General features: G+C 50.6%; 1 protein-coding gene across 6 annotated transcripts in view; it reads left to right on the top strand.

Annotated features, from left to right (window-relative positions):
- Positions 1-445: 445 nt before the first annotated feature.
- Eip93f (Ecdysone-induced protein 93F) overlaps positions 446-11741 on the top strand; it is a 37193-nt gene continuing 25897 nt past the window's right edge. For 3 of the 6 annotated variants that reach the window (XM_076438973.1, XM_076438972.1, XM_076438968.1), the window contains exon 1: positions 446-586. In XM_076438973.1, coding sequence (XP_076295088.1) covers positions 493-586 — 94 coding nt within the window. In that variant the 5' untranslated portion in view covers positions 446-492. Of the gene's footprint in view, positions 587-2285; positions 3507-11741 lie in introns of those variants that run through there. The other 3 variants (XM_076438969.1, XM_076438970.1, XM_076438971.1) reach the window with 3 other exon arrangements.

Raw genomic sequence — 11741 nt, 5'->3', positions numbered from 1 at the left:
ATCGGCTCCCGACGATTTTGCTCGTTCCTGGCGCGTGCTACGTCACGCGTGACGTCGCAACCGGCGCGCAAGTTAGAGCGGCAGTGTGCACACACGCCACTTTGCCCCCTCGCGTCCTCACCGCTGTCGCGTTCGCGTTCGCGAACGCCACGCATTCGAGGCGCTTGTTAAACGACAGAGAAACCCGGACAAAAGTACGACGAACGCAGCCGGGAGGGGGACATCGAGAAAGCCGGTCAACCGAGGGAAGAAAGAAGAGGACGAGCAAGGGGCGGGGGAGCGAGAGGACGAGAACGAGGAGGACGAGCAGCAGCAGGAGGAGGAGGAGGAGAAAGAGGAGGACGAGGACGAGGACGACAACGGCGACGACGACGACGACGACGAGGACGGAGGACGGCCGGTGGCGGAGGGGGTGGATATCCACGCGGGAACACGAGGCAGGCGCACCCGGCCGGCACGCACACACACACATTCTAAGATGTGATTTCAAAAATGGCGGATTGCCCCTATGCCCGCTGCATACAGGAACGCAAACACATCCGACGGGAGCTGCTGCGATGGACAAAGAATATGGTCTTCGTAGTCGGTGAGTTGAAACGCGCGCGCGAGACTTCGGTACATACCTTTCTAGGCCGTGCATACCGTGGTTTTGCGTACCGGAGTAACAAGGACGAGCGGCGCCGTTCGTTTAACGACCGCCGCTCGTTTTTAGACTCCGGCTTTAACTCCGGCGACGAACCCTCCGTTCGTCGCGTCTGCCAAACGGGAACAGACGAAAAGCATTTTTCAAATGCCGTCGTCGCAACGCGCGAGCACCTGAAATTATCACCCTCGAAATTGCATATAGACGAACCATATATTTATGATAGGTTCGATCCACATGCACTGTACGCGCGAACCACTCGACGTTCCACGCGTGCCGAATCGCCGAATACGTCGAGGATACACGTATAAATGCAGGAACGCGAGCACAGTGTCCGCTTGTAGGTGTGCACGGAAGATAGGCAGAGGGAGAGAGACAGAGTGCGGTGGAGATAGAAATAGAGAAAGAGAGGGAAGGTCGGCGAGAGGATGAGGGTTGGAAACGAGAGAGATATAGGGGTCAGGGAGGGGAAGAGAGAAGGAGAGAGAGATAGAGAGAGGAGCAACGCCGGTGGTGAGACCTGTTGCGAACCGAAACGCCGAATCCTGGTTGACTGTGAGCCAGGCGTGACTCCTACTCGTGTCCGTACGTTCAACAGGGTGGTTGCATGCTGTCGAGAAACATAGCGATATTTCGCGCGTGTACCTCTCTTTATGCATTGGTAAATTTTACGATCCTCGCCTCTCCCTCCGTGCACTTTCCACGGACTATTTTCGCTGTTGACGTTCCCGTTGCAGTAGCAAATCTCGTGGACTCTCTCGCCCGTACAACGTTGCTCGACGATAAAGAGACAACAGAGGCAATCTTTTTGGACGGGAAAAAATTAACGATTCTGAGAAGAAGATATCGTTTCGTTGTTCCCCGGCGTTTCCAGAAAAATCTCGAACGGGTGGAAAAATTTCGTTCATCGATCGGGTCGCGCCTCGTGGTTAGGTTCACGGGCGAAAATTGCTCGCGGAGAAAGATTAATAGTAAAATCGGGTTCGCATACCAACTTGTTACCCTTCCGCACCCTTAATACGCCGGCGCCTCTACCCCTATCGCCGTCGCCGAACCACCACCACCACCACCGCCGGCAACCACCACCACGAACGCATCGACTCGTACACACGGGAGTCAAGCGCGCAGAGAATACTGCACAAGCTGCGTGCCTTGACCACAGACAACCAAGCTATCCCGGCCGCCGCCCGAAACCTTCTTTTCTTCTTCTTACTGCCTCCCTTCGTCCTCCTCCCTCTTTCCTGTTCGCGGATCCACATCCCTCTGTTGCCCGCTCGTCGCTTACGCCCCCACCATTGTCCTCCCACTGCCTCTGCACTCTCTCTCTCTCTCTCTTTCTTCCTCGCTCTTACTCTCCCTCCTCCCTTCTTCTCCGCCTTCGGGTTAGTCCGTCAAGAGAAGAGAGTTCTCTGCTACTCGTAGAAGGCGCGTTTCCACGCGCGCTGCTGTTGCGTGCACTCGCCGTTACGTTTCTTCCTCCACTTTCGTAATCTCACCCTTCGTCCCGCCGCCTCTTCTTCATCCCCCACTCGAGCCACCCCCGTTACCTTGGTCCGCCGCCCCCATTCGTCCCCCTGTACCTCTGCCCCCTCAACTCCTCCGTCAGCCTCGCCTCGTCTCGCCTCGTCTCTCCTCATTTCGGAACGCAGCTGCCGCTGGTGGTCGAGAAATTTTCGCGAGTCCTTCCACCCTCCCCCTCCCCCGGTTTCCGCCACCTCAAGACCCTTCCCCATTTCCTCGTTGCCCGCCCCCGTCCTTCGATTTCCTCTCCCGGAATCCCCGGTGTTCCTACTACGTTTTTTCCTCGCGATCGGTTCTCCTACTTTGCTGCTGCTGGCGAAGATTCTAAAAAGGACGGTGGTAGTGGCTGCCGCTGCTCTACCCCCCCTGAGGAAAGGAGACAAGGAGAAACGGAGAGAAAGAGAAAGCGGAAACGGAACGGCCGGCGTGTACGGGAGGGAACGAGCGAGAAGAGGAGTCGGCCCCGAGTATTAGTCGCGTGTGTGCGCTAGAGACCTCCGCCACCGCCGCCGGTGGTGCGCTACTCCTCTCGAGACTTCCATGATCTTCGGAGATCGACCAGTACGCGTTCGAGAAACGGTGACGGAGGGTAGCAGCGAGAGAGCGAGCCTTGAAATCAAGCTCCGAGACTCGCAGCTCGTCTCGATTCTCGAGTGGTGGCTCGGTCTCATCGACGCCAGAAACAGATAGAAATAGATAGACGACAGAGTGAGGGAGAAAGAGAAGTGCCAGTTTCACGGTGGTGGGCGCAACAACGTGGCTTCGAAGTCCTGGTGTGCCCTTGTGTGTGACCCGATGATCAACCTCCACGGGATCTGTCTGGTGTCGCGGTCACAGTGTCCGTATGGTGTTGTTCCTTGAAGAGAGTAGCCGTAGTCTCTCGTGTCGGGATGTGATTCGTCCGCGGCGAAAACGGATCGGCGACCGCCCCGTTCTCGCGACGCATCCGGCCACTGGCATCGCGACCTGTTACGTTGCACGTGTTGCACGCGAGATGATCGATATCGGCCGCGTGGGATTTTTCCAAATTTCCGAGTGCGAGAAGCCCCCGCACGTCACGTAATCCTCTCTCGCCGGTGGATTATTTGCACGCGTAATCCTCAGCGAGATCGGTGCGTGCGTGCGTGCGTGCGTACGTGTCGCGAGCATGGAACGACCGGACCGGCCGACGAACCGATGCCACCACCGGTTCTTCCCATCACAGTCCACGCTGTCCCATGGAAGCTTCGACTCGCTGTGCGAGTGCCGGCAGTAGCGATGCCTGCGCGCATCATCATCAACGCAATAAGGGAAATTAGTGGGAGCGACAAGACGTAAACGCAGAGTACGTATACTCCCCACAGTACGTATGCTCTCTACAGTGTCTATCGAAAATTCATTGCCGATACAGTATTGTCGAGATGTCGGGTTGCCACGCTTTCGAAAATCCTGCGCGTCCACGTGCACGACCGACACCGCAACCCTCTCAGCTGACTCTGAGCGAAACAGTGCTATCGAAACAAATCTACTCTCGATGAGACTCAAACGGGGAAAATCCTCTTCGATGATCAAGAGAGGGTGAAAGAGAGAGAGAAAAAGAATGCGCATAGTTCCTAAGTTGGAAGGGAAGGAGTTCAGCTCCATCGGCGGGCGTATCTCATAAGATAAACGAACACTTTGCAAAGTACATTTTTCCGCTCTTTTCTCCATTGTGCACTCACACCCATCGTTCCGCGGAAACGCTCGCCTCTAAGACGCAAGGGAAGAGCCGGGAGCGGTGGTGAGGGGCCAAGAGGACGGGGAGGAGGAATGTTCGGGTGGGTGCAGTTACTGCTGATCGTTAAAAGGCGCATAAAAAAGGTCGTAAGAGAGAGGGAGAGCGAGAGAGCTCGCTGGAAAAAGAGGCAAAAAAGGGGAGAGAGAGTAAGAGAGAGAGAGGGCGAGGGCGAGAGGAAGCAGCGCGAGAAGTAACAATAAAAATTCGTGGGCATTCGTGTTTCGTCGTCGGGGTAGGAGCGAGGAGACGTGTGGGGTAAAACGGCGGCGGCGGTGTGGCGAGAGGAGAAGCCGAAGCCGTCGTAGCCGAAGGAGAAGGTGGAAAAGGACGGTGGCGAGGGTGTCGAGGGGCACGGAGGGGTGCGGACCGATGGATGAAGGGGCGGAAGAGTGTCGAGGGGCAGGGAAGGGAAGGAAAGGGAAAGAGAAAGAGGCGAGAGGGTGCAACGGCGGGTGACGGTGCAGGCGCATCGGGGGCGGCGGGTCGCGGGCCGAGGGGGTGGCGAACCGGAGGATGGGTATGGCGGAGCAGGGTGCGTAATGAAACGATATTGAGTAGCCGTGGTAGGGAGGCTCGCGGCGAAAGGTGGGGGCCGTCTTCAGCCCTCTCCGTCGATTGACCTCGCTTCGACGAGGCGAGGCTTGCCGAGAACCCACGGCGAGAGGGGTTGAGGGGTGCGAGCCAGCGAGACGAGGGCGAAACGAGGGTGGGGGCGAGTGGCACACAGGGGCGGACGCGACAAGAACGGTGCCTCGGTGGGGGCGAAATGCCGAGCGATCCTCTGCGTGGTCTACCGGGAGGAACGAGGAGCGAGAGAGCCACCGTGGGAGGAAGAGAGGCCAAAGTTAAATTGTCGAAAATTACGCGACACCTTCTTTTTGTCTTCGCCGCGACCCTCCGACGCCTCGGTGTGTATACGCCTCCCGAAAAAAACTTCAAAGCCTTTAAAGAGTGTACGTTGGCGGTCTCGAGTGCGTGATACAATAACGCGGGTACGAGATTTTCCGGTTACCCTTCGCGAATGACTCGATGTCATCGTTTAGAGTTTACCGGTTGACACGCAGGCGGTACGAAAATGTTGAAACATCTCGAAAATTACCCGCTCCCTAAAAAAACTCGCAAGGGAAGTCTTCCAAATGAGCAATCAGATTTTAAAAAATAATTGTCGGCAGATACGGTCACTCGTACTGCTTTGCTCGTTTCAACAGGAATTTTTTTGAAGCTAATTACTCGGTGTGACCGTTGAATCAAGGTAACGTGGGTGATTTCTGCACGTGTGTTTCGTGCACGAAGCTCGTCCATAATATTTTAGGCCAATCAGAGATAGACTGTGCCAACTCTCGAGCTCGCAACGATGGGAGAATGGAATCGGGAAAGCAGCGAGGAAACGCGAGGCGAGAATATTTTTTGGTTGACGCGCGGCCGCGAAACGATGCAAAGAGTGTGAATCGCAAACTTTGACGAGCATAAATATTCCAACGTGTATTTTTCGTTCCGCTGAATAGCGGGCCCGGTATCGCGTGTAAACAATTTGGAAAATTAATAACGAACCGCGTCCGTGCTGGTTTTTTAAAACGCGGAAAATGAGTTAACGTCCGGGTGGAAGCGCATAATAATCTATTAAACGATCGCGCGACCTGTCAGATAATTATCAGGCTTGACAGAAATTAATATCAACGAACGATATTAACGATCGGTCTTCTTGTAAAATATAACACACAGGCGTGTCGCGACGAGCAGTCGCTGGGCTGCGTTAGTTGTAAAATTCATATCGGACACCGGTAATTTTGTCCCCTTTTGTACTTGACAAATTATTTCTGCCACGAGGCAAGTCCTTTTTCGTTTTATCAGCCGCGCGCGCGCCCGCGAATTACATGTTTCACGTATTATTTAACCTTGCGCGCTTTGAACGTACCGTCAACTTTTCGCGCAAGATAGTTCTCGAGCCCTTTGACATCGAATTTCTACCCGGTATATTCGGATTAAATTTGATAATTAAAAAGAAACAGAGAATCCCGGTGAAAATGGTATTTTCAGTCGCGATAAAGTTGCCTTTTTTTCTTTGACGCGTGTGCCACCCGGAAAACAAACTGTCTCCTCTTTCAATTTGCACTTTCCACGCCATTTTGGATAACGCATCCGAGTCATAAATTTCGAGACTCTTACGAATACTACACCGCTAAACGATTCGTTTTAAATCCTATCCTGTGCTGCTCGGCCAGAGTAGATGCATCGTTGTTTACGTTACAATGATAAAAACCGATTTAACAACACTCGAGTGTTGCACTCGGTGGGGCAAAATGACCCTACATTCGTCCAGTGGAGTTCGATAAATAAACTGCGGATGTTTATGCATATCCGCGTGATAAAAATCATCCACCAAAGAGGCAATTACGCTGGAATTTAACTCCTTTATCAAAAGGTCCAACGAGTATCGAATAATGAAAAAAATCTCGATAAACTCTCCATCATATTTGAGTGATGCAATTCATTATCCTTATTCGTTAAACAATTCAAACGAGAACTTCTGTCCTAAAGGAATCAACATGGCTACCCCCCACCCCAAGATATCTTGCGACGATCCAAGTTCGCTGCATAATTATGTAAGCAAGCATTGCGTAATAATTAACGAACGCGCCAATTAATCTGAAAATCTCACACCTCCTCGCAGGGAGTGACGTCCTAGATTAAATTCGACGTGTTATCTTTCGATTTTCATGTTCCGACGAACGCTCTAGATTGTTCTAAGCTAACCAAGTAACATCCGAAGTATACTGTAGACAAACAGGGTTACGAACTAACCAAAAACAGAGTTGCGGACTTACCATTGCTGCTTAAATCGCGTCTATGGAATCAGGATGATCGAATTGGTCTTATCGAAGCTGAAGTCGGCGATAGGGATCGGCAAACAGCTTCCATCAACCGCCAGCTGAGTCCGGTGGTCCACTTTCCGAGCTACGTTAGTCCGGCAACAAAACGAGTACACGATTAGATTCGCCGTACATTTAAGTCTCAAAATTGGTACAATATCGTGATCTGTACAAGATAATTAACCTCGATTCAAGTATTTTTGTCTTCTCCTCGTGCAGCACGTCTTGACACGACATCTTCGTCTTCAGTTCTGCAGATCTTCACCTGTCTTCACCGCTTGTGTCGCTTTGAGTCCTCTTTTCAAAAAGTGCGCGAAATTCAAAGTTCCGATGATTATTTCGAAACAAATAACAGGGGTAATCTACAATCGATGTATTAAGATTGATTAAGATTCATATACGATATGAAAGAACATTTTGCGAGCTACACGATAACATGTCATACAATCGTATCAGTTAAAACACTCGAAAAATTTTCTAGGTTTCCATGTGTCTATGCAATGTACTATAATTAATGTGGTCGACTTCCATTAGGTGAACTTTGGCATTCTAATCGCCATTGATCGAGATCTGAATTTGATAGATCGTTCTCCTAGTATAGGCACGTCAATAAAAGTGAGGTTATGTGTGCTTAGGTCTCTTGTGACGACAGTTCGTGTAACTCGAAAAGTTTTTAACATATTTCAGTCGGAGTCAGCGATTATTTTCGTGTAATGTTCCGCGAATTGTCCGTGCCGGGCGTTTAAAATATGCAAGAGCCTATCGTTCGCGAATTTATCGGTAAAATTATCAGCTCGAAGGACGCGGCTCGTCGTCAAACTGTTTCGGTGTTTTTTTGCTGTGTTTTCATCGCGGAAAGAAATCTCATTCGTCTCTCTCTCTCTCTCTCTCTCTCTCTCTCTCTCTCGATTGTTAAACTATTAAATAATTATTCTGATTAATTTGTAATACCACGATTATTGTTAGTGCAATAATTATTATTTATAGCGTGCAAGTAAAAACGCATGTACATTCGAGTTCGTAGAAGGAAGTTGTTAACACTTCAGATACTGGAAGGTCTATAATTACTGTATCTGGCAGGAGTTTGTAAAATGATAATCTGTCAATAGGAGTTAGTAGGTCATTTGTTTCTCTACGAATTGAGTTTGTGAAGGCTATTGGACAATTTATTAGAAAGCTCTCAATTCTCTATTTAAGTAATTATTGCTAGATGAAGTTATAGGTAAATGGCGGGGTATTGTCACAACGACTGGCCTTGAATTTAAAGACGAAAGTTGGGATTAAAAACCATGAGTTTTTAAATACACTAGTCGATAAACAATATAGCGGTACAATCGAAGGATAAAAGTGAGCGAAGGGGACGGTGGTGTGGGTTCCAATGCGATTATCCTGCGAATTCAAAATGGCTGACTCGAAATCTCTGATTCTACTTATAAAGATTCTTTTAACCTATAATTTGAATGTATGTGTCGATGAAAATAGTCGGTAATGTTTAGCGGAACGGTAATATTCAGCTCAACTTTCGATAACTGTTGGTTTTCTTATTTATCAGCGCCGAATGGTGTCGTAAAACCAGCAGCACAGTAAACGATATTTTAATTGCGTTTACGATGAGCCACCTCGGACCGTTATCATTTCCATTTAATTATGTACGCGGCCGAGAATTCGCTCGGCTAACAGGTTAAAGTAATGAAACTTTGAGCCACGGGGTGCAGAGGCGTGCACGGATAGAAGTACCTAAAAATCCGTAAAACAAGTATTATTAAAATGGCGCGTCGAATTGGCACGTATATTAGACCGGAGAACCGTAGGGAGAGGGAGCGAGCGGTAAACGAGAGTCATGCATAATGGAATAAATATATAGTTGGCGTTTTTACGTAGTTCCGCAAATCCACTGGCGAAAAAAAAAAACGGGAAAAGAGAGCGCGAGAGAGGTTAATCCGATGATGAACGTCGACTATCTGTTGCGTTTTAATCTGTCCTTTTTGGATCGCCGTCCGAATTTCATCCGCCGAAAGCTCCACTTCACCACCACGTCGAAACGACGATATTAGTCCCCGCGAGTGTTGGTCGAAACTCGTTTCCACCATTACCGGACACGTGGCACTCCTGTTTGCATACACATGCCGCCGCGAACGTTGGTCTTTTCTGGATCACTATATGTATATCTCTTTTCCTCTTTTTATTCTACTCACCTTCAACTATTAAGATTATTAGAGCGTCTCCATTGTTCCTTGTTTCGCAAAAATTGGAGATTCTTAGTGGATTCGTTCGTAAGGCCAGCCTTTTGCTAAAAATATTTTTTATTGTGTAAATTTGCAACACATAAATTTGAAATGTATATGACACAGTATGGGGGACAGGTGATGATAGTTCATTGAATAATTAAACGCGGAGGAACGGATGTGCAGGAATATTTTTGACGACGTCCTGCACAGGGAAAAGTAACTATGGGGCGGTGATAGTCTAGTCAAATAGGGGACTGAGTTTTCCAATCGTGGGCAGTTACTCAGAATCCTCAGACGACCGCCCATTCCACTTGTGTGGGGATGAACTGCACCCTTAGCGGGTTCTGCAGGAGTGCTGGATGCAAGTAGGTCGCCTAACAGACCTGCTGATAGAGATTTACGATGCGTATAATCCAGTAGTCTAATTCCAGCGTTGATTAGACAGTGGCGGAATCTACTACTTGCTCCCAGCACTTCAGCAGTTGTCTATTTATCACTTCATGTTATCCTTGTAACCGTTGTAAAGGTTGAATTTTGAAAAGTGATACATCAGCAGGGTAGTACGGCCATTTATTTTGGACGAGCAAGTAGCAGAGCCTCGATTCCGGCTCGTCCTCGGTCTCTGTCGCTCTCTCGCCCGTATCTGGTCACATCTTTGACAGAGGCGATTCGTGTCCAACATACGTACTATCATCGCGAGGTTCCCTTCTAACCGGCTCGCTTCTTAGCTACCATGTTTCGCAGTCTCGTCGAGCGCGAAGTTAGCAGTCGGGTGTCTCGAAAGCTGAACATCTCGCTGTCGGAAGACACTGTTTGGCTCGGAAGGCGGAAACGAATCGTCGCCGACGAGTCGGAGCTCACGTTCGTCGAAATAATGCCGGAAAAAGGATGCTAAGGTCCCGATATCTGAACGCGGCTGTGTTCCGATGTCCTTCGCACTTCCGGCCGCGCGACGCGACGTCGCAGTTCTGCATTCCAATTCGTCAATGTCAGTTCTTTGTCAACGATGAATTTAACGTAGCCCGGAGAGGACGCGGCGCGGTGATCTTCCCGCGGGTAACACTAGACAACGGAGAACGATAAATGGGTCGCAAGACGACTGCGCTCTGCGCCTCGGTGTCCGATTACCGCTTACATCGCTCGGCCAGCTAAAATACGACCGAAGTACTTACTTACATACATATCCCGATGTGCGTTCCTTTGATAACGCCACCGGGGACCTCTCTCGGTTTTCTTCGTCGTTTCGGCTCTCCTCCGCGGATTCGAAAGTCCGCGGTACGTTTTGGACCGGGTTCGAGTTCGTGGGAACCTGCGTTGCTGTTCCCGATCGGCGAACAAAAACGAGGCACGCTCGCCGGATCGAACTATTTATCGTCGCTTATCTGGCCGGCGGGATCGCGATAGAATAATCCCGTTAAGCTTCGGATCGCCTTGGCGCGCCGCCGGTGGAAGTCCGCGCGCGATTCTTGAAATTTCCAGGCTCTCCGTGTTCAGCTAGCTCCGGCAAGCGCGGAGCGGCTCGGCGCGGCGCGGCCCGTGGCTGCAATTTCACATTGTTCCAGTATATTATTTCATTGCACGATATCGCTCCATTAGTTCGACCCGAGCAGTGATTCCCGAGGTCATTATACCAGTGGAGAATCGTCGGGAAAGAGTGAGCGCGGGCAAGGAGTGACGGTGGAGTGGCGAAGGAGACAAAGAGAGAGGTCGACGACGAGAGAAAGAAAAGGAGAGTGAGAGAGAAAGAGAGAGAGAGAGAACTAGACGAGGAGAGGGAAAGAACGTGAAAGAGAGACAGGGAAAGAGAAAGAGGGAGAAGGAGAGGCACGAAGAAGAATGGTCCGCGAGGTCAGCCCACGTTCGTACATATTCTCACGTAGATCTGTGTACGTACCGACGCGTGCACACCTTGACGAACATTGTTGAAGAAAAAGAAGCGGGCTCGACGGTAATACATCGACTGCCTAGCGGGTCGGTACCGCCGCGCCGGGATGACTGTTCGAACGAATGGAAAGGGCCTAAGGACAAAGACCGAGGGACCAGAAATTTCGGCAGCTGGTACTTTTCGGCCTGGCATTGCTTTCAACGAGCGCTCGCGCATTGTTTGTTCCGACGAGCGCTTTTGTGACCGCCGATCGGCTGGCTGGATTTTCCTCGCTCTCCTCCGTGGCTCTCTCGATCGATCCGGCCCACGAGAGATCGATCAAAGGATTAATCGCTCTCTCCCTCCTGTAGACGTAAAGAAACACGCGGCCGCGCGCGAAAACGGATGCACGCGAGGCCTCCGCATGCGTCTGTCTGCGCAGCGTTTCGTTAATAATATTCGCGAGGCGCGAATATTATCGGTGGAATTAACGAATAACCTTCGGGGACTCTATCTTTGGCAAGCATCGTTTCGAGATCTTAATGAGGCACGGCCTGGGTTCCATGCCTTGTTGAGAGACAAGCAACGCTCGAAGGATTTCGACATCCATCTCTCGCGCGCGCGCGCGCGCGTTCTCTGTCGTTCGTTCGTTCGCTCGACGCGAAAACGACCGGCCGATCTCCCGCCGGTGAATGGGAATCTCGCGATCGCGTAACAAAGCGACGCCGATAGTAACTGTCGACTAGGCGGCTATTTAGAGAGATTTTTTCCACGACGCCGCCAACGAGTCCTCGAACCGACGAAAATAATACACGGCTTCGCGTTAATCGCGTAAACCGGTTATCCGTGAACGGTCTTC

This window comes from Lasioglossum baleicum, chromosome 15, assembly GCF_051020765.1.
Source record: "Lasioglossum baleicum chromosome 15, iyLasBale1, whole genome shotgun sequence".
Taxonomy (NCBI): Eukaryota; Metazoa; Arthropoda; class Insecta; order Hymenoptera; family Halictidae; genus Lasioglossum; species Lasioglossum baleicum.
The sequence above is the reverse complement of the archived record's forward strand: the minus strand, read 5'-3'. Positions and strand labels throughout refer to the sequence as shown.